The sequence below is a fragment of the Lissotriton helveticus genome, chromosome 9 (assembly GCF_964261635.1).
Source record: "Lissotriton helveticus chromosome 9, aLisHel1.1, whole genome shotgun sequence".
Lineage (NCBI taxonomy): Eukaryota > Metazoa > Chordata > Amphibia > Caudata > Salamandridae > Lissotriton > Lissotriton helveticus.
In genome coordinates, this window is record NC_136070.1 from 977,058,370 (window position 1) to 977,082,057 (window position 23,688).

Below are 23,688 nucleotides of genomic sequence, written 5' to 3' on the forward strand. Positions count from 1 at the left end.
ACTGCCATTGCAGGCTGCGTGTTTTGGTTCAGAACAAAGTGAAGTCAACATGGCACACATCTCTGTGTGCCATGCCTACAACCCACTGCTGTGACATAATTCAGCCACCTCTCCAGCTGGGTGTACTATACCAGTGGTGAGGGTACAGGTGCATGAGCCCTGTACCCCTACAGTGTCTAAGCCAATTCTTAGACATTGTAAGTGTAGTAATACTATTAAGAGTATATGGTGCTGGGAGTTTGTCATTACAAACTCCACAGTACCATAATGCCTTTACTGAAAAATTGAAAGTTTGGTATCAAACTTCTCAGCACATTAAACCACACTGATGCTAGTGTGGGATTTAATGAACAATGCACTCATAGGGGCATCTTGAAGATGCCCCCTGAAAAACGACCAAACTCTACTGTCCAGGCTGAGTGGCTGTTCACCAGCTGCCACCACCAGACATGTTTCTGGACCCCTGGGTCCAGAGCTTGCTGCTCTCTGGGGTCTGAAACCATACTCATCCTGGGATGAGGTGCCAAGCCTCCTCCCCCAGGATGGGCATGGTCCACGAAGGGGAAGCTTCAAAGGCTTGACGCCTTTGTGACCTACCACAGCCCTTTGCTGCTTCCAGCAACTGGCTCCCACCGGTTCTGATCCCCCCCTTTGGGTGGAAGAATCAGCGGGAAAACCAAGTGAGAAAGGGAGGTGTGCCCAACTTTGCCAACCCCACCCCTCAGGTGGGGGAGGCGAGGTGAAGCACATCTCTGTCCCCGCCATCTTGCAGATGGGGGACTCAGCCAACCAGAGAGAGGCATATGCCCCCCTCCCACGGAGGGTGGCATAATAGGGGCCGTACCCACCCCAAGGAAGGGACCAATTGATCCCAATATTTACCTACCTGTAATGACCCCTAAATCTAGTATTTAGGGGCAACCCTGAACCTTACCTCCTCAGACAAGAACCAACCATAAGAAGAGAGGAAGAAAGACCGAAGAAATCGTGCTGACACTAAGAAGAGGAGGACACCCACTGACTTGGCCCCAGCCCTACCGGCCTGTCCGCGCCTCGAAACTGCTCCAGTGAAATCCCGCTGTGTCCTGCAGCCAGCAACCTCAAGAACCTGAAGGACCTGCCCTGCCTTCCAAACCCAAGACTTTTGTCTCCTGTGAGCATTGAATTTGCTCACGCACATACTCTGGCTCTAGCCAAAACCGCGAGTTTGCACCACTCTGCACCCAATGCCCATGGGCCGAGTTCGAGTAGCCAACACCACAAGGAGGTCTCCCCAGTGATCCTGACCTGAGAACTGGTGAACTCTGACCTTCCTTGAATCTCCAAGCGAAGATTGCAGTCACTTTCTGGAGGATCCCCCTGATCGTGACAGGAGCTGGCTAGAAAACCTGACACCTAAAGACACCCCTGCACCCGATGCCTCACGGCCTTGGGTGGCCCAACTGATGGTGTCCCAGCATCCCCAGGCATCCCAACCTACCTCGCCAACCTGTGGTCCCCTCCAGAAGATCTTCGTCCCAGAGCCTGCAGTCTTAGTTGCAACTGGAGAATCCCCTTTGAAATCAACAGGGCTCCCGACGCCAAAACAGTACCCTGCACCCCATCCGCCCCAGCAATGCTCTGGGTGTACTTTGGGTGCTAACCCGGATCCCCCTTTGCCTTGAGCCTAACACCAGTAGCTTTGCTCCCACAACCTTTTGGCCTGCTCGTAAGCAGCCACCAACCGGAGGCCCCCTATCCCGATTGGATAACATTGGGCCTCAGCATCCTGCACCCTGCCACCCCAGTGCCGCTCAGGATGCTTTGAGAGTGCATCCTCGACTGTGGGGGAACCCTGGTTCTAACCCCATAAAACCAACTCCCAAACCGAAGTACCTACCTTGAAACCGATAACCACATTTCTTCCCATAGGACTGCATTGACTGCTTTCTTGTGAACATTGTTTGGTGTGGAGTTGGTTTTGTATGAGAACTTGAAAACTGCAAATATTTAAAGACTGCTTTACTTACCTTTTTTCTAGGAAATGTCCCAGTGTAATATCTAGGCATATCACAATGAGTAGAGCTAATAAGGTAATCAAAAGTAATCTAACAGTAATTTTGACCGTTTTGAAAGTACGTACAAACCTGTAACAGTCATTTTCATTCAGCTTGCTTGTATTTTTCAACCTTCCTTGAAAAGTATCATTTACAATTACATGCACCAGGCTTGCTTGGTTCTAGAAAATAAATATAACTAAATATTATTTTTATACACAGAAATTGGTCTGAGTTCAGTCTTTGAGTGTGTGACATCTTTTGCTGCCTGAGTGTGTACAACAAATGCTTAATACTATCCTCTGATAAAGCCTTACTGCTCACCCACACTACCACAAATAGAGAGTAAGGTGCTATCTACTTTTGCCACTGCCTACCTTTGGTGTACCACTGGACTCTGTACACACTATACCTCATTTTGGTATAGTATATACAGAGCCAGCTTCCTACAACCTTCCATTCCCTGGCAAATCCACAGCCAAATCGACACGTAGAATCAAGCTTTGGTGAAGATTGCACAAATTCTCTTGTGACATACCATATACGTGGTGTCGTGAAAATAATACTTTTTGATTCCAAATAGAAATTGGGAAATTGTTGTGAATTGTAGTAACAATAAGGTTGTATTGTGATTTTACCCGGAGAACAAGTACAAGAAACAACTACAATTTAATCCCTCCACCCTATTCACCCCTGACAACCCCCAAAACCACCCGACCTTCCCCGCAACCCATCCTGCCATGCAAAGTATGCACTGCAAATCAAAATCATTGTTTGTCCTTGCATAGTCCATACATTGCCCAGACAATCTTCTACCCTTGAGTTTACTACCTTTGTTTCCACAATTGGCACACTTTTTGCTCACATGTTAGTCCCTTGTAAAAAGTACCAGGGGTACCAAAGGCCTTGTGACCATAAAGGGCCTCTAAGGGCTGCAGCTTGTATTCTGCCACCCTAAGAGACCCATCACTAAACACTGGCAAACTGCCACATCAGCCTGCGTATTTTGGTGCAAAAAAAGGGAAGAGTCAACCTGGTTCCATCCCTGTGAGCCAGGCCTACCAGCACTTTAAGAGGCATAGGTAAGTCACCCCTAAAGCAGGCCTTACAGTCCTAAGGCAAGGTACACTATACCTCATGTGAGGGCATAACTGCATAAGCAGATAAGCCCCCATAGTGTCTAAGTCCATTCTTAGATATTGTAAGTGCACAGAGAAGCCATACTGAGTACACAGGTTGGGATCTTGTCACTGTGAGTTCCACAGCTCCACGATGGCTTCACCGAATTCCAAAATGTTTGGTACCAAACATCACAGTGTAATAAACCTACACTGATGCCAGTGTTGGATTTATTAAGATATGCACCGACAGGCAACTCTGATGTGCCCCCTGAAATTCTAACAACTCGCTATGTATGCCTGACTGCTCTACACCAGCCTGCTACCTCTATATATGTTTCTGATCCCCTGAAGTGGGAGCCTTTTGCTCTCGTGGGTCAGAAACAAAGCCTGCTCTGGCTAGAGGTGCTTCACACAAGGAGGAACAGTGTAGAAAATTGGTGAGCCTCAAAGGCTACCCATCTTTTGTTATGTTGACCAGGGCCTCTCTAGCTCGTGGGGCTGCCCTCCCCCATGACCAAGCCCCATATTTGATGGCAAGGTTGGTGTGAAAATTAGTAAGTGAGAGAGGTGGGTCTCCTCCCAGCCAGGGAGCTCTGAGCTGAAGTGACCCCCTTCCTTTCATAATCCTCCGTACCGTATTGTTTTAAAGGACTCTAGCTAGTAGGGTTAGGGATATGCCCCTTCCCAAAGGAAGTGGCCATATAAAGGGTGTAGGCACCCTAAAGGTAAGTAGCCAATTAGCAGCGAGAGTCTGGTATCCTGAAGTTCTTCAACTGAGCATCAATCCTCTGATCAGTCTGCCCCTTCAGGTGGATCTTTTGTTGCAGCAGCGGGGGAGAGTCCTCCATCTGAACCTGTCAACTCTATGCCTTCTTGCATTGAGATTGAACAGCAGCAGTTGTTTTGCAATGTGAATCTTTCTGGATTCACTATGCTGTGCATTATTCCGCGGTCTAGTGGTTGGGTCCGGAATCGTAGTCTTTTCGTAGCCTAGGTGGGCGTCGACATCCCACCTTTTGGTGTCCTTTCCGTGACGTCTGCACGCTTCCTGTGGAAGCTCCCACCCTTGGGCGCCATCTTCAGATTCTTTTTTCCGCCGTTGGGTCTGGATCGTTCCCGAGTGGCTCCAGAGTTTTCGAGGGAAAGAAGACACAAGACAGTCGATTTTGCACGAAAAGACTAAGGAGACAACAAGGGATAACACCATCGAGCCGGGACGACGAAGAAGGAGAACTTTGAAAAACATCCAACGGAGAATGCGCAAACAGGGGGCCCCCTGAGCGCGCGAAATGGACAACACACCTTTTAAATTCGGCCGTAACTGCCTCCACAAATACGCGCAGAAAGATCAGCACCCGGTTTGCAACCTCTGCCTACCGGTCGACCACGAGAGCAAGGGCTGCAACGCCTGCTCCGCCTTCACACCGAAGACTCTCCGGGTTAGAGAGCGACAGAGAGGGGCCAACAACAACATGCAGGGCAAGGGTCAACCGCCGTCCCTTTGAGACCTGGGGCTCTCGACTGACGAGGAGGACAACGTCGCCGGAGAAGACGACTACATGGTCGTAGAGACCGATAAGAAAACTTCTAAAGAGGTAGCAGAGTCAACGACCTCAAAACCCCTGTTAGAGCATCGAAAGTCTGAGGCAGACTCTCGAAAAACTGAGTCGAAGTCCTCGAAGGGAGCACTGGCGCCGAAAGTCTCGACAGCCACAGCTACATCCAAGGACAAGAAGCCGAGCAGATCCTTCGAAAAGGACACCCAGGAGGCGAAGACCGGCGAAAAGCCAAGGATGTTGAAGCTCGTTCCCGAAAAGGAACGTTCGACTTTAAAAAGAGAAGGATCCGAAGGTCGCTTCGGCGCTGACAAAGGACCCAAGGCCCATCTCGACTTTGACGTCAAAGTATACGTCGAAGAGAACAGCCGACCCATTCGACGCCGAACAGGCCGCCGAAATGGAGAGAAAGAAAAGACGGCTCGAGGCCAAAATGGATAACATCCTGCAAAGGAAAAATGAGTTTGACGAAAGGATGAAGAGGTACAACATTCCGTCGAAGCCAAGCACGGTGATCGTCGACATGGAAGAGATGGAGGACTTCGAGGCCGAAGAGCCGTCAAAGTCCCGAAATCCAGGAACACCCGGAGGAAGAAGCCTTCTACTACGAAGTAGAGGGTGAAGACGATCAGCGGACAGCCCTCGGATCAGCGTCCTCGGGGACACAGGACCTGGTGTGGCATGACCTCGACACAGAGAGCCCGGAAGAGGCCGTGGACACGTACCCTTCGAGGCCTTTGCCGCCAGATGACATTGGGGTCTACAATATGGTCGTCAAGAACGCGGCAACAGCTTTTGGAGTCAAGCTGGATGAGGAGAAACCAAAGGCAGACTTCCTCCTGGAGACCCTGATCCCCATGCAGACTAGGAGACAGTACCTCCCTATGCTAGAGAGTGTCATGGCACAGGGGAAAGAGGCGTTCAAGGAACCAGTGACATGCAGGTCCATAACACCTAGGACTGGAAAAAAATATAAACACTCCGCCAAGGACCCTCCATACATCTGAGGATGTGTTACTGCGGACTCCATTATTGCGGCAACCGCCAGGAAGATCGCGAATGTGCCAATGACATCGGGACCACCTCCAGACCAGGAAAGCAGGAGGATGGCCCTAACTGGGAGAAAGATAGAAAGAAATGCTGCAATGCACTGGCGCATGGCAAACTCAAACGCCCTGCTAAACAGGCACCAGTATCAGATTATGGACGAGATCGGACAGCTGATAAAGCACCTCCCAGACGAGTACCAGCAAAGAGCTTCATAACTTGCGGAAGAGGGGAAAAATGTGGCAAATGCTTGCCTCAAAACAGCCTTGGACGGGGCAGACACGTCCGGCAGGCTGATGATGTTGGGAGTCACCGAGAGAAGGCAGGCTTGGCTCCGGATCTCGGGGTTCAAACCTGAGGTACAGCACAACATTCTAAGCACCCCGTTCAATGGAGAGAGCCGGTGGATGAAAAGCTCACCCAGCTGAAGAAAGAAAACTATACTGCAAGGTCCATGGGGGCCCTTACAATTCAGAGGAACAAAGAGGGGTACCCCATCACATAGACTGAACGGAAGGGGGGGGTTAACAGAGGGGCCAGTCCTTTCGCGGGAGCGGAAACGGACGTGGACAAAGCAAGAGAGGGGGCCAACAGCCCACCTCTAAGTGACTCCGTCATGAAACACGTGCCCACCCGCGCAAATCCTCCCCGGGTGGAGCACAAAAAGAGCAACACAGGGTTACACGGACCAAACATCTGCGAACATGTAACACCTGTAGGAGGCAGGCTAAGTCATTTCTTCCAGGAGTGGAATAAGATAACCACAGACAAATGGGTACTGTACATCATACAGTACGGATAATGCATAGAACTGGAGAGGACACCACCAAACAGGAAGCCGAAAAAGAGGGTGCAGTCAGGAAAGGAGCTAGAGCTACTTCAAAAGGAAGTGGAGGACCTCCTAAAAAACGGAGGCCATCGAGCCAGTACCATACCGAGAAAGGAACAAAGGAGTGTACTCAACATACTTCCTCGTGCCAAAGGAGGACGAAACACTGAGACCCATCCTAGACCTAAAGTTCCTGAACAAGTTCATAAAAACACAAAGGTTCAAGATGACGTCCCTACAAGAGGCTTCATGGCCACCATAGACCTCAAAGATGCCTACCTGCACATTCCAGTGAATAGGCAGCACAAACACCTACTGAGGTTTACCATCAACAAAGATCACTACCAATTCACAGCCCTAGCATTCGGACTAAAATCCGCACCAAGGGTCTTAACCAAGTGCCTCGCAGCAGTGGCAGCGCACCTAAGGAGGGAAGGGATCCATGTATACCCTTACCTAGACGACTAGCTAATAAAGGCAAGTTCGCACAGGACATGCAAGGAGCACGCAGAGCGCGTGACGAGTACACTGGTGGACCTGGGTTTTTCCATTCACTGGGGGAAATCCTCTATGGAACCAGAGCAAGTAAAAATCTTCCTAGGAGCACAGATCAACACCATACAGAGCAAGGTGTTTCCCATCGACAAAAGGACACGGGCACTGCTGAAAGAGACGCGCCTCTACCAGAAGGGGCGAGCTCTGACAGTGAGGACAGCGAGCAAGGTCATGGGCATGATGGCCTCCTGCATACATTTGGTACCAAATGTACGCCTCCACATGAGACCATTCCAAGAATGGCTGCAAGAACAATGGTCACAAGCTACAGGAAGTTGGGGAGATCTAGTGGTTGTAATGCACGCAGTGCAGGAGGAGATGTTGTGGTGGAACAAGAAGAACATAACAGAAGGGAAGCCTCTAGCACCACCGACCCCCAACAGTGACCATCACAACAGACGCATCCCAGAAGGGATGGGGAGCACACATGAGCATGCTCAGGGTGAGGGGTCTGTGGACTCCAGCGGATGCGGTGAAACACATCAACTACCTGGAACTAAAGACCGTGTTCCTCGCCCTGAAAACCTTCCAGACAAAACTGTACAGCCAGAGAGTGTTGATCCAAATGGACAACACAACAACGATGTTCTACATCAACAAACAGGGAGGAACACAATCAGCTCCACTATCGAACCTAGCACAGGAGATATGGAGATGGGCCATCCCACTAAAAATAGACCTGCTAGCCATACACCTACCAGGGAAAGACAATGTGGAAGCGGACTGGCTCAGCAGACAGACATCAGCATCCCACGAGTGGGAGTTCAATTCACAGGAGACGTTAAGGCTATTCAGAAGGTGGGGAACACCGACAATAGACCTATTTGCAACACGCCTGAATGCAAAATGCCAAAGCTTCGCATCCAGGCAACTAGGGGAAGGATCCCTGGGGAATGCCCTATGGATAAGCTGGTCAAAAACATTTGCTTAAGCTTTTCCCCTGATACCATTGATACACAGAGTACTCAACAAGTGCAGAACCAGCAACATGACCCTGATCCTGGTGGCATCACAGTGGGCCAGGCAGACCTGGTACTCACAGATAATGGAAATGGCACAAGGCGCTCCTCACAAATTCGGCATAAGGAAAGACTTACTCTCCATGCAAAACGGGGAGGTACTGCGCCCAGAGCGTCTCCGCCTAGTAGCATACCTCCTGAAGACATAGAGTTAGCGCACCTAAGGTTACCTGAGAGTACCCTGCGGGTACTAAGAGGCAAGGAGACCTAGCACACGAAGGTGCTACGTGGCAAAATGGAAGAGATTCACACAATGGTGCAGCAAAAAGAAGCTACACAAGAAGATGACAAGAGTCAACGATGCCAAGGTATCTGACGCACCTGCTGAAGGCAAAGCTAAGTTCATCCTTGCTGAGAGTACACCTGGCGGCTATAGTAGCCTATACAAGTGGAGAAACAGGGAAGAGTTTCTTTACATCACAGATAGTAAAGAGATTCCTGGAAGGGGCAAAGAGGATCGCACCTCCAAAGAGGATGACGCCACCGGCATGGAACCTTAATTTAGTCCTAACAGAACTCCCGAAAGCGCCCTTTGAACCAATTCATAAGGCCACACTACAAATGCTAACAATGAAAACAGCCTTCTTAGTGGCAATCACTTCGTTGCGCAGGGTGAGCGAACTACAGACGCTAATGCTACAAGAACCCTACATCCAGATTCAGAATGATAGGGTGGTGATGAGAACTGACCCACACTTCATGCCAAAGGTGGTGTCAAGGTTCCACATCAACCAGTCGGTGCAAATATCGAGCTTCTTTCAGAAACCAGCCACAAGCGCAGAGAGGGCACTGCACACTCTGGACGCTAGAAGGGCAGTAATGCACTACATAGAAAGAACGAAGGAGCACAGAAAGACTAAGCAGTTCTTTGTGTCCTTGCAAGCAGTTGTTTTTTGGGAACCATCGCGCGATGGATCGCACAAACTATACAGCTCTGCCACAAACAAGCAGACCAAGACATATGCCTGGCGGCAACATGGGCTTCAGTGCACACATTCACTAAGCACTAATGCGTGGATATACAAATGAACAAAGAAGCACAAGTAGGGCAGAAGGTGCTTCAACATATATTCAACAATCCACGCTCATCTTCCACCCAGCCGCCACAAACATAACAAACAGCTACAAAGTCTATGCACAGCTTAGTGAATCCGGAAAGATTCACGCTGCAAAACGAATAGTTTCTTACCTGTCGGTGTAGTTTTGCAGCTTGAAGATCTTTATGGATACACTAGCGAACCCACCCACCTCCGCCAGAAAGATGTGGCTGGAGAAGCCGATGGTAGTATCAGGACAATACTGAAACAGACACCTTGAAGGACAAAGCGGGTAAATAACTTACTTGAACATTGCCAAGGATTCGCAAACAAAACACAAGCGAAAAAAAGAATCCGAAGATGGCGCCCAAGGGTGGGAGCTTCCGCAGGAAGCGTGCCGACGTCCCAGGAAGGACACCAAAAGGTGGGACGTCGACGCCCACCTGGGCTACGAAAAAAATAAGAGAAAAGACTACGATTCCCGACCCAACCACTAGACCGCGGAATAATGCACAGCATAGTGAATCCAGAAAGATCTTCAAGCTGCAAAACTACACCGACAGGTAAGAAACTATTCGATATCATTCATCTGTAATGTGATTCTGGCAGCCAGGTATCCCTCTACCAAGAACTTGTACGCCTGCCGGTGGCACAGATTTGTAAAATATTCTACAGAAATGTCTATTGATCCTCTGTCTGCTTCCCTTTATCATGCTTTGCTTTTTATTTTGATGCATGCCCAAGAGGGTTCTGCACTGGGCACTCTCAAAGGGTACCTTTCTGCCCTGTCTGTCTTTTGAGGCGGCCCGACCAACACATTACTCAAATCTCCCATCGTAAATAGATTCCTCAAAGGATTTGTACATATGTTCCCACCTTCTCTTTTCATTATGCCTCAGTAGGATCTTAATTTGGTTCTTAGCTTTCTAATGTGCGCTACGTTTGGACCTCTGCACAATTGTCCCCTCTAGTTGCTTACTATCAAAACTGCCTTTTTAATGGCAATTGCATCAGTCAGGAGGGTGAGCGAATTGCAGGCTCCATCATCCAATCGTCCTTACCTGACCATCTTTCCTGATAAGTTGGTGCTTCGTACTAGGGCTTCTTTCTTACCGAAAATAGTAACACCATTCCAAATGGGGCAATCTGTCACCTTGCCCACTTTCTACGCTCCTCCGAATTCTAAAGAAGAGGAGTGACTCCACCATCTGGACCCAAAAAGAGCATTGACCTCACTAGAGTTTTCCGGGTGGACGACCAACTCTTTGTGGAGTACGTACGATCAAAGAAAGGTTGTGCAGAGCAGAAGAAGACTATCTCGCCATGAGTCGTCCACTATTTGCTACGCTCTGGCGAAAAAGCAGCCTCCTGACGGCTTTAGGGCTCATTCCACCACAGCCAAGGCTGCTACTACGGTGTTGCAACGTGGAGTTCCAGCCCTCGACATTTGTCAGGCAGCAACATGGGTATCCATGCACACGTTTACCAAGCACTAATGCCTAGACAGTCAAGTCTGTAGAAATGACCTTTTTGGCCCCTCTAGCCTGCAGGACTTCCTGGTCTAAACTTGTCCTTCCCCACAAAAGTCTACAAAGATCAGACTCGCATACTCTGAAGTGCTGGTCCAAGTGTGACTAATGGGAGATTAGATAACATCATTGGACATTCAAGATTCAGTGTAGCTTACCTCAATATCTTTGAGTTGCACCAGTTACCCAACCAGTGCGTCCTATGCCACCATCTGCCCAAACTCTACTCTTTCCTAGTGAGCAAGCATACTTGTGTGTGTGTATTGTGAGTGCAGGATAGCCACTGTGTTTGTTGCATTGTGAGCGGTTTAATGTGTGCAGGCAGGATTCATATTGTCTTTTGTAAATGCAGGGCAAGTGGTTTATAGGTTGAAAGTTGTGCTTATGCGAGTGCAGAGCAAGACATATGCCTGTGTGCATGCAGAATAACAGATGTTCCTATTTGAGGGTAGCAGTGTGAATGTGTTGTCCCTGCTTTTTTAGGTCGAGCTATGTATAGCTCTGAACTATTGTAGGGGAAACAACACTCTTGAACAAGCGGATTCCTCCCAATGCATGTGATCTTTTGAAGCGTGACGCTTCGCCAGGCGCGCGCTTGGCGTTCACTCCCACTTGCTCGCTCCCCTGCTCTCCCTCCTCCGCCCCCCACGCCTCGCACCAGACTTCATTGGAATGCACTTCCAAGCTGCTCCCCCGCCGCTCGCCATATGCTCGTTCCCTCCCTCCCACTCGCTCCCCCTCCCACGCCCCCCACACAGCAATGCCAAGAGCTTGTTACGTTCACTATTTAACAATAGGTCCTACGTTTCCCACAGACAGTCTCAAGTCCGTCCTCACAGACCTTCCTTTCAAGACCCCACTCTCCCTAGGGCTCACCTGGCCTCTCAGCACAGGCTCGGCAGCTATCTCGATGCTGTACTTCATGTGGGTCAGCTCTTCAAGGTTCAGGAAGCCCCAAGCAGATGCACATAACCCCAGAAGAACCAGCAGGAGCCGTGGTCCCGCCATCTTGGTTAAGCTCTTAACCCCTTCCTTGCTCAGTCAAAGCTGCGCCTGCCCAACAATGCCTATAGGACACAGGCACACACGCGAAGCTTTTCTATTGGCTAGATGTGTCGCCCGTCTTACTCTGCTTCAGCACATGCCCCAGCACCACTCTATGCCCCAGCACCGCTCTATGCCCCAGCACCGCTCTATGCCCCAGCACCGCTCTATGCCCCAGCACCGCTCTATGCCCCAGCACCGCTCTATGCCCCAGCACCGCTCTATGCCCCAGCACCGCTCTATGCCCCAGCACCGCTCTATGCCCCAGCACCGCTCTATGCCCCAGCACCGCTCTATGCCCCAGCACGCCGCAGCGCCACTGAAGGCCGCAGCGCCACTGAAGGCCGCAGCGCCACTGAAGGCCGCAGCGCCACTGAAGGCCGCAGCGCCACTGAAGGCCGCAGCGCCACTGAAGGCCGCAGCGCCACTGAAGGCCGCAGCGCCACTGAAGGCCGCAGCGCCACTCTAGGCCGCAGCGCCACTCTAGGCCGCAGCGCAACAGCATCACTCAGCACCACTGAAGGCCACAGCATCACTCAGCACCACTGAAGGCCACAGCATCACTCAGCACCACTGAAGGCCACAGCATCACTCAGCACCACTGAAGGCCACAGCATCACTCAGCACCACTGAAGGCCACAGCATCACTCAGCACCACTGAAGGCCACAGCATCACTCAGCACCACTGAAGGCCACAGCATCACTCAGCACCACTGAAGGCCACAGCATCACTCAGCACCACTGAAGGCCACAGCATCACTCAGCACCACTGAAGGCCACAGCATCACTCTGTGCAACCATTCAACAACAACTGGTTCTAATATGTTCTCTCAATGTTTCAAGCTTTATTACAAATGTCACAAAAAGATGTTGATATTTCACTGCGGTTCTTGGATTTTCATCACAATAAAATACACTGAACATAATCTTCCCAAAAGTTATTTACAAAAGTTTAAGCAATTGCCATTATAAATTACAATAACCTTTATTTAAGTATTCATTATAAAAAAAAATAAAAGCCATTGTTATTTGTAATATTAATACATCTAAGTCGTGTACATACAACACATACTGCATTACAAATGCTATAGGTGTCACGTTTGCGAAAGTTAAAACTATTGCCATTATAAATGACAAAGCTATTAATTTCGCCATTTTCAAAACCAACACATAAATAAAATATTTGTCATTTACAATACCAATAGCTCAAACTTTCCTAATGCGAGACGTATTGCATTGCACAAGCTTGTTTTTCTTTGTGTGCATGCACTTTACAAGGGCCAACCCTTTTGGCTTTGTTAATGCTTTTTAGGGTTATTGCTTTGACTTGCAGAATAGCAGTACTGGGAGTGGAAGAACAATAGCGTGAATGTGAATTGTATTGAGGTTTGATATATTATATTCCGACTGTTGGCTGGAAGATGAGGGAGGTCGGAGGCAGCTGACTGGCTGAGATGTCACCCAAGTGAGGGGGCCCAGGTACTTGCAAGAGGGTTCAAGACATCCTAGCTGCACCAGTGCCCTCATATTCATAATTGAGGAGAAATTTATAAAAGAGGTCAGCTCTATATTAACACTTTTCTTTATGTGAGGTTGTTGAAATCCCTTTTGCACCTGAAATTAACACTAGCCTTCTTTTTCCTAGAAATCATTCTCCGCTTTCTGTGTGCAAAGGGTTTCGCACTTGTCTCTTAAGGGCTTAAATCTGCCTTCTTTCAATTGAATAAAGGTTTGTTTATCAACACCAGTTGTGAAATCTGTATTTCCCCATCCGCAACTGAATGGAGATTGATAATAAGTGGCAGCATGCACATAATAATCGAAAACTTCAGGATGGTCTCTGATGCAGACGATGGCTTATTTAAGAGAAGATGATTGAGCACTGACCCCTGGGTATGCAGGATGCATATTTACTTTTTCCAGTGCACAGTACATACCCTTGTTTCTTGGTGAAAAGTGGGTATGTCCGGTTGAAAGTTCTGGAGACATTTTCTAATGAAAAGTTATACCATCTGGTCTCACCTTTGCAATTTGAGTATTAATCTGTTTAAAGTAAGGTCACTTGTTGGTGGTTGAAGGGAGTGTTGATGCCCCCTGACCTGTCGCAAGTGGTGTTATATGCACTGCTGGTGACAGCGACACCCCTGCATAAGCTATAATTCTCTGCAAATCTCCTAAAATAGAAAATCACACTAAACAAATTGATTCAGCTTATTGGACTGGTGGAGGACACTTCTTTTTTGAAGGTATTCTTCCTTCACAGAGGGCCTAACACATAAATAAATAGACGCATATTCATGCTAGACGTGTCTGTTTCAGCAGCTCATTTTTGTTTTGTTTTTGCATAATAGACGTCATGGAATCCTATTGACGGAGAAAGCGGTCATTTCAGTGGGCCCATTACTGAGCTCTTATTGATGAGTTGTTGTGTTTGCCAGAGTTGTGGTGAAAGAAGGTTGATATTCTGTTGAAGGGCCAGGATTTTGCTCCGCCTTTATGCCAGATTGAGTTGCTGAGTGACAAGTTGCAGCCTTTACTTAGAGAAACTGAATGTGTCCTGTGGTCTAAAGCTTTGACATCGCCAATTCGACATCTCCAATTCACTTTTTGTGGAAAGAAAAGCCATTCATTGTTTTTCTTTCCTGTGTAGATGCCCCAGTTTCTGCCTTTGCACTAGCAGGATCTATATAACAAGAAGTGCTGCGAAACGGCCTATTGAATTCTGTGAAAGCAATCTTGCTCTGGCATTAGGAAGTTATCCTGTTTCAATATACTTGTTTTTTTAGCGTTTACATGTGACCATTAGTCACTACAAGTCTACTACATTCCACAAAAATGAAGTCAATAAAAAAACTATATAATTAAAATGCTACATAGAAGAAATATAAATTGGAGAAATATTTGTAATTAAAAGCATGATAATATGGTGAAAGATTGAGTCAAGATTGGAGACTGGCTGAGTTTCAGGGAAAGAGTTGGGACAAAGATTAGGGTGAGGATCAGAGTTTGGGCCAATGTCATTGTTAGGGTAAAAACCCGGGTTAAGTCCTTGGTTAAACGTCAAATTTATAAAAGGATAAACAGTAGTTTTTCTACAATCTACAGAGTTCAAAAGTGTGTGTTGGTCTCTTTATTCTCTCTCTTATCTCAGTTGTTATACTTCTGATAAACTAGAAGCTGAATAATATTTTTCAGATGTTTTTAGACATTGCACGAGTAACATTCTAAACATTGTTTCTTTACATTCATGGGGGGTATTTCATTTTTTTCTTGCTAGGTAAATACTCTTCAGAATTGGCTGGCAGAATTCAACATTTGGCTACCAGCCCCAGAGAGCCTTCCTGAAGAAAATGGCCCAGAGGAGATATCGCCACGCACCTTCAAGGTTTACATCCTTAATGATGAGCACAAGTAAGTTGCAATCCTCCACTCATCCACACACCTTTTTCCCCATTTGAACTTCTAAAGACTAATGTGGGTTACTAACCTCACCCTCTGTCAACCCCTTGATATTTCTCTATTATCTTGCTCCAGTCTTCCTGTTCCTTCATTATTTTTATTACCTCCCATCAGCACCGCAACACCTACCTTTGAGCTACTTGGCTTTCCTCTCTTCAGTTCCTCCTCACCTCTTTCTATGTTAGTCATCTACCTATTGTCTGACCTCTTGAATATCCCGGATCTCTAAAAATATCTAGACTTCCCAATCTTTGCTGCCTGCCATCATTTGTTAATAGAACCTTTTGCTCCTAGTAAGCTTTTACTCCTAATTTTTTTGCCTGCCTTTCTTTGTTTTGCATTCACCATAAATGCTATCTTAACTCCTACTTTGTGCAACTCAAGTGATCGACTCTGAGAAGTCTGAACTTTGCATCATGTCCATCCCTTGACCTAAAAATTGACTCGTTCATCTTAGATGTTATGTCTCATTCTTACTTCCTGTATCACTGACATTTTATTAACGTCCTATATCATAGACATTTCATTATCTGCTCCTCATTGAGTTCAGTTTGATTTTTTTGATCTGTCAGAGTGGTAAGGAAAGTGAGTTGTGACTGTTGTGAAAGGAGACTGGTCATTCATGGGTGCAAGAGAAATAGAGATAGTAATGGCCAGTTCAGGTAAGATAATATAAAGTGAGTAGCAAAGTGTAAACTGGATGCATAAGATGAATAGAAAGGAAAACCAGTTTGCTGGAGGGTAAAGTGGTAGATGGGAAATAGGTTCTGTAGTAGGGGATCTCTGTGTATAGTCATAATCTAGTGAATAGTCCCGCCCATGTGCGTGGACCCCGGAGCAATCAAAAATAATCTCTTAAGCTGTCTTCATTTCAGTCCTGCATAGACACCTAAGAGAGAATTAAGACAAATAATGCAGCCTAACATATACAAGGCTACAAAGGCCACAAAGGCCACCCCTTCATCTAAACAGTGAAAAGGATAGCCCACCATGTCCGGTTTAACACTATTTTACCAAGTTTTCCTCACAGGGAAAACTCCCTTTCACCAAAATCCTTAAAAATGATAGAGAGGAAGGGTTGGACAGACAAGCCCCCATAGGCTGCCATTATGTGTCTTGAAAAGGGATACCGTGCCTTTAAAGAACTCTCTAGAGACCCTCTGTATCCCAGAATGCACAGCCAAAGTCCTTTTACTTTCAGTTGTTTTTTCCGGCTCCTGCTAGCAGGACCCTGGAGCATTGAGCTCTCCCTTTTTGGGTGTTTTTCAATTTTTGGGCACTTTTCAAGTGTTTGTAGTGTTTCAATTGACGTCTGACTGCTTCTTCTTCCATATGCTGGGGTTTTTGGCCAGTTTTGGCCACTCTCCTGTCGAATATGCTTGCCTTGTTTGACAAGTGCCCCGAGTGTTCCAGGAAGAAGGCTAAATCGGACGCTCACAGAGTATGTATCCTCTGTCTACCATCCTCTTGTGTCCCTGAAGACTGTGAGATTTGCAGATCCTTCTCCAAGAGGACCCTGAGGGACAAAGAGAAGATCCGTCTCCAAGGCCTGGAGGTAAGGAGACATCAGGACCATGGTGGGTCTGGGCATGGAGGGACTTCGTCTTCTGCCCGTGCTTCAGCCTCTGGGGGGCTCCCCAGTCAAGATAAGGCCAGGAAAAGACACAGATCTCCGTCGACGTCGATGGCCTCGGCGTCGAGAGGAATGACCACCATATGCTCCCCGTCGTCCCAGGGCTTTGGGGCGAAGCGGCGTCGTCGTTCGACGTTGAGGGAACCGACGTCGAGACCTCGGACGAGGTAGACGTAGAGGACTGCATCGTCGGCGAGACACCGTCGATGTCGAGAGGGTCCGAGAGGCACCGGCGCTCGCCATCGAGGCGGCACCGGCGCTCGCCGTCGAGGCGACACCGCCGTTTGCCGTCAAGAAGACGAGAGTCGAGGAGACGAGAGTCGACGTCGAGGAGACGAGAGTCGACGTCGAGGGATATATCGACGTTGAGACGGTCGACGTCGAAGAAGAGGTTGTCGTCACGGAGGGAAAGATCGACGTCTTGGAGGCGGTCGAGGGCCAGGACTGTGTCCTCTGCCTCAGTGGTCAGCCCGTCCTCTGCATCCACGAGCCCATGGTCGCGGCGGCGCCGGCGCTCGGCTGCAAAGAGGTTGGCCTCGAGGACTTCATCGCCAAGGCAGAAGAAAAAGAGGAGAGTGGTCAGGTCTTCGGACTCTGAATATTCGCAGACCTACTCGCCTTCTAGGCCCAGGATGCCTACACCTCCTCCATTGCCTAAGGAGACTGCTCCTCGTCCTCCTACTCCTCGTCCTCCTCCAGTTCCCCCTCATCAACCTCCTCCTCCTCCACTGCGGCCTGCTCCGCGTTCTTTATCTCTGCCACACCTCCCGTCACCACCCACGAGGCCTCCACAACCTATGGTTCCGGTTCTGCTTCTGCCTCCTGTACGGCCAGTGGATCGCCAGAGGCCCAGGAGATCAAGGTCACGGTCCAGACATAGACACCGATCAAGGAGTGACCGTCGGTCTTCCACACGGTCCAGGCACCGTCACCGGAGGGACAGGTCAAGGTCCCGGCATACGGATTCTTCCAGTGCCAGGGATTACTTGCCCACCCTATCGGATACCCCCCCGTACGAGGGTGTCACCGGTCGATGACATCGTATCTTTTCAAGAGGTGTTATTGTGAGGGGCAGCGAAGCTGGGGATTACGGTAACGGTTCCCACACCTTCGACAGCGGTGATTTTCGAAACCTACACAAGCGGCAGCTGTCTCGACCCTTGTTGCCCTTGGTGCCAGGGCTGGAGGAAACGGCGATGGAGCTCTTTCTGACCCCGGCGTCCACGAAATCCGCTCCTTCCCGGCTGCAGAAAAAGTACAGGGCCCCAGACTCCGATCCGGCGTTCCTTCGATCGGACCCAGTGCCGGATTCGGTGATCGTCACTGCGGCAAGGAAGCAGCACGCTACTGCCCCGTCTTCTACTGTGCCTCCGGATAAAGAGAGCCGTCAGATGGACTCAGCGGGACGAAAAGTCTGCGGTACGGGTGCTACGTCCATGAAAGCCGCTAGTGCCACGGCTCTCTTGGGTCAGTATGACCGTTCTTTGTGGGAGTCCCTGCAGCAGTTTCTGGAGCACCTTCCGAGGGACAGAAGGGAGGACTTCCAAGAAATCCTCAATGAGGACAGGATGTTATCCAATCAGGTGATCAGCTCGGCTGAAGATTCCTCTCTTGGCGGCTCATGGATACTGCTATGGGATTATTCTGAGACGTCATGCCTTGTTGCGTTTGACATCGCTGAAACCAGAGGCGCAGCAGCGAGTCACCAACTTGCCGTTCTCTGGGTCGACGCTCTTTGGTAAACATGTGGATGAGGAGATGGCCCGCATGAAGGCAGAGGCAGAAACCCTGATGGCTGTCGGGTTAGAAAAAACAAAAGAGCAGAAGTAGACCTTCCGTCCTTTCCAGAGACGTTTTGGTGCCCAGAGAAGAGGGCAAGGTCGCCAAGCTGGACAGCAGCACCAACAGCAGCAGCAGCAGTACCAGCGGTGGCCCTTCCAGAAGCGCCAGAGGGGCAGAGGCGGCCAACAGTCTTGCTCGACGCCCAAAGGCCCGGCCAGGTCTAGGCCCTGAGGTGCTACTTCCCCCTCGTCCGTTACCCGGTCCGGTGGGGGGAAGCATACAACATTACTTGGCAGAGTGGAGAAAAATGACTCCGGACAAGTGGGTGCTGAATATTGTTTGCAGGTCTTAGTTTCATCAGCCCGCCTCCATCGATTCCACCGGTCTGCTCGCAGTTCCAACTGCGCAAGCTTCAGGTGGAGGCGGATACCCTGTTAAGAAAGAGGGCGATAGAAGACGTCCCTTTGTCTCAAAGGGGAAAGGGTCTTTACTCTCGGTTCTTCCTCATGCGCAAGAAGGACAAGGACAAGAACGAGTTCAGGCACATTCTGGATTTGCGTCAAGCAAACAAATGGATTCGCAGGGAAAAGTTTTGCATGCTGTCTGTGCACCAGATTTATCCTCAGCTGCAAAGGGGAGACTGGCTTTGCGCAATAGATCTGCAAAATGCGTACTTCCATGTGCCCATTGCATGGAAACACCGGAAGTTCCTGCGATTTCTAGTCTGCACCAATCACTATCCGTACACCGTACTACAGTTCAGACTGAAGTCTGCACCCAGGACGTTTTCGAAATGCATGGCAGTGGTGGCAGCGCACCTGCGAAAGAACAAGGTGTTTGTCTACCCGTACCTGGACGACTGGTTGATCAAAGCCTCCTCCTTCCAGGAAGCGCAACTGCACTTCAACAGGATGGCCGTTCGGTTGACCCCGCTGGGGTTGCACATAAGCATGTCCAAGTCTGTTCCGACGCCTGTCCACTGCCTACAGTACTTGGGAGCCTCCATCGATTTCAGCACGCGTGTCTTCTTCGGAGGAGAGACGCTTATCGATCCTTCGGAAGGCTCAGGCTCTCATAGCTGTTCCATCTACAACAGTGAGGACGGTGTCTTCTCTACTGGGGTCGATGGCCTCTTGCATCTTCCTCATGCCACACGCACGCCTACACATGAGGCCGTTGCAGGAATGTCTGGAGGATCAGTGGGACCAGAAGCGAGGGAGCTGGGACGACAGGATCAAGCTGTCCCTCCACGCTCAACAGTCCCTGAGATAGTGGTGCTCTGCAGAGAATCTCCTCAAGGGGGTCCCATTCCACAAGGACATTCCCACTCAGACTGTTGTCACGGATGCTTCCCTCCACGGCTGGGGAGCGCATTCAGACCATCTACAGATCCAGGGAACGTGTTCCCCGGCAGAATCCACGTATCACATCAATTTCCTGGAACTCAGAGCTGTGTTGTGCTGTGCACTTGGCACTGAAGGCCTTTCATCCGTCCTTCCAAACCAACTCCTTGCTTGTGCAGACGGAAAATGCGACCACAATGTATTACCTCAACAAGTAGGGGGGCTCGAGATCGCGCACACTGTCGCGGGAAGCTCAGGCGATCTGGCATTGGCTACTAGCCAGAGGACTGACGATAACGGCTACTCATCTGCCAGGTGTGCAGAATGCTCAGGCGGACGCACTCAGCAGGCTTGGGCAAGAAAACCACGAGTGGGTTCTAAACGACGAAGTGCTAGGAGACATCTTCGACAGGTGATGCACTCCGGACGTAGATCTGTTCGCCACCGCCGAAAACAGAAAATGCAGAGACTTCGCCTCCAGGTATTACCAACCGGGGACCCTGGGGAACGCGCTATGGATCCGCTGGTCGAACAGCTTTCTGTACGCTTTTCCACCCATTCCCCTGATTCCAGCGGTGCTCATCAAGCTGTCTCAATCCAGAGCACGGATGATCCTCATTGCTCCGGAGTGGCCCCGACAGTGGTGGTTCACGGACCTGCTTCACCGGTCTCTTCTACCCCACATGCGGCTGCCGTGTCGGCCGGACCTTCTCATGAAGTTCGGGGGGCAGATGGTGCACCCCAACCTCTCATCGTTGAGTTTGGCGGCATGGCTCCTGTGATAGTGCAATACAGACACTTAAATCTCCCTGAAGATTGCATGACTATACTTAAGGAAGCTAAGAGACCCTCCATTAGGACTTCCTATGCCTACAAGTGGAAGAGGTTCTGTATCCGGTGCACTTCCAAGCGTCATGATCTGACAACCTGCAAGGAAGATGTCATCCTTCCATACCTTTTGCATTTGGCTCAGTCTGGCCTTAATTTTCATTCTATTAAGGTTCACCTCGCAGCTTTGACGGCGTATAATAAATGCCCTTCACAGACATCCTTCTTCCAGATCCCTGTGATTAAAGTTTTTCTGTAAGGATTGAAGAAAGTGTTTCCTCCTGTTCGGCGTCCTTCGCCATCATGGGAGCTGAATGTGGTGCTGTCCAGGTTGATGAAGGAGCCTTTTTTTTTTTTTTTTTGATGAAGGAGCCTTTTGAACCCATCCATAAGGCTTCTCTGCAGCACTTGTCATGGAAGGTGGCCTTCCTTGTGGTCATTACATCGGCCCGCAGGGAGAGTGAAATTCAGGCATTGTGTTGTCAAGAACCGTATACTGTATTTCATGCTGCTAAGGTTGTGATGCGTACTCAAACAACATGAAAGGGGAGTTCCCAATGATAGAAAGGAGGAGAATACTCCAACAATCCAAGAAACGCCCACAGAACAACTAAGTGATATCAAATATTTCTTTTTATTCACATAACGACATATTGTTTATATCAAAAATAGTTAGTGCACAATATATTTCTTATTTTGAGAGATTGTGCCTAAACTTCATTATCTGTGTTCTGAGCCCTGATGAAGGAAGCTTGTATTGGCACTTTTCCGAAACGCTCGTCGGCGCTTTCTGTGGATGTCTATGTTTGAATGTGATTGTGTGTTGAGGTATGGGAATGATTTCGGTTTGATTGTTTGAGTGAGTGAATTGTGTGCCAATCTTTTATTGATGTCTGTGTCCTTTGGCTGACGTTATATTTATTATATTTTTTATGTATGTGTTCCTGAGAAATATCTATATAAAAATATGAGAAAGAAATATATTGTGCACTAACTATTTTTGATATAAACAATTTTTCGTTATGTGAATAAAAAAAAATAGTTGATATCACTTAGTTGTTCTGTGGGCGTTTCTTGGATTGTTGGAGTATTCTCCTCCTTTCTATCATTGGGAACTCCCCTTTCATGTTGTTTGGCTATTTTCTCGCCCTGGCGAGTTGTTCCCTTTTCATTTTTGTTTAGGATTCCGGGTCCCTCTATTGTTTTTTGCACTGTGATGCATACTCACCCTAAGTTCCTTCCTAAGGTGATTTCCGATTTCCATGTCAATCAGACCATAACTTTACCTAAGTTTTTCCAGAATCCTTCCACTCCAGCGGAAAGGTCTCTCCATTCCCTGGATGTCAGAAGGGTGTTGAAATTCTACTTGGATAAGACCAAGGACATTCGTAGGTCAGACCAATTGTTTGTCAACTATGGGTCGGTCAGGACTGGTCTTGCCACCTCAAAACAGTCCATCTCGAGGTGGATTGTGTCCTGTATTCAGTTATGTTACCAGAAGGCTAGCAAGACCTTAGGGGGTAAGCCTAAGGCTCATTCTACCAGAGGCAAAGCAGCAACAACAGCTTTGCTTCGTAATGTTCCCATTGCAGAGATCTGAAGGGCTGCCACTTGGAAGTCGGTCCATACCTTTGCTAAGCATTACTGTCTGGACTCTGATGCCAGAGCGGATGCTCAGGTTGGGCAGGCTTCGTTAAGAAATCTGTTTGCACAGTAGTGGTGTTGTCTTTTTTCTCCACCGCCGGATTGGTTGTTGGGATGGGCTTGCCATTCTATTCACTAGATTATGACTATACACAGAGATCCCCTACTACAGAAGGAGTAGTTTCTTACCTGTAACTCCAGTTCTGTAGTAAGGGTATCTCTGTTATAGTCATAAGCGCCCGCCCTCCTCCCCGGTGGAGAAAATGGTACTGTACTGTATGCTACAGGCCTTGTTTTATACACCTTCAAAAAGAACTGAAAGTAAAAGGACTTTGGCTGTGCATTCTGGGATACCGAGGGTCTCTGGTGAGTTCCTTAAAGGCACGGTATCCCTTTTCAAGACACATAATGGCAGCCTATGGAGGCTTGTCTGTCCAACCCCTCCTCTCGATTATTTCAAGGATTTCGGTGAAGGGGAGTTTTCCCTGTGAGGAAAACTTGGTAAAATAGTGTTAAACTGGACACGGTGGGCTATCCTTTTCACTGTTTAGATGAGATGAAGGGGTGGCCTTTGTAGCCTTGTATATGTTAGGCTGCATTATTTGTCTTAATTCTCTCTTAAGTGTCTTTGCAGGACTGCATTGAAGACAGTTTAAGAGATTATTTTTGATTGTTCCGGGGTCCACGCACATGGGCGGGACTATTCACTAGATTATGACTAGAACAGAGATACCCCTTCTACAGAACTGCAGTTACAGGTAAGAAATACTCCTTATCCTTACAGAAATCAGTGTGAGGGTAACCTCAAGATAGAAAAAGATAGTGATCTCAGAGATGCAGTTAACAGAAAGGCATAAGGATTGAGATGCATCAAATACAGTGCTAAACTCCTATTAACTTTGGGTCAATAAGATGGGCAGAAAAAGAATGGTAAGTTGGAGAGAGATTGGGGTGCTGGTGAGAGAGAATGTAGTAACAGCTACCTCAAAGAATGGGATGAACTGGGCAAGAAGACAGACCGTGTGGCAGGAAGAGTGAATATGAAGTAAAATAAGTGTTGCATAGTCTGGCATGGAGTTATGTTATGTTAAATTGTTTTTGTAAGGTGCACAGCTACCCAAAAAGGGTTTCCCAGCGCCAGCCTGAGGATGGAAACAAAAATATGATGATATTGGTTAAACAGCCATGTTTTTAGATAATTGCGAAGTTTGTTTCAAGCCGAAGAG

The 23,688-nt window shown here is 48.5% G+C and overlaps 1 protein-coding gene across 2 annotated transcripts in view; it reads left to right on the plus strand.

Moving 5' to 3' along the window:
* RAD54L2 (RAD54 like 2) overlaps positions 1–23,688 on the plus strand; it is a 796,737-nt gene that overhangs the window by 290,048 nt on the left and 483,001 nt on the right. For both annotated transcript variants that reach the window (XM_078661273.1, XM_078661274.1), the window contains exon 8: positions 15,051–15,184. In XM_078661273.1, the coding sequence (XP_078517399.1) occupies positions 15,051–15,184 (134 nt within the window). The remainder of the gene's footprint in view (positions 1–15,050; positions 15,185–23,688) is intronic.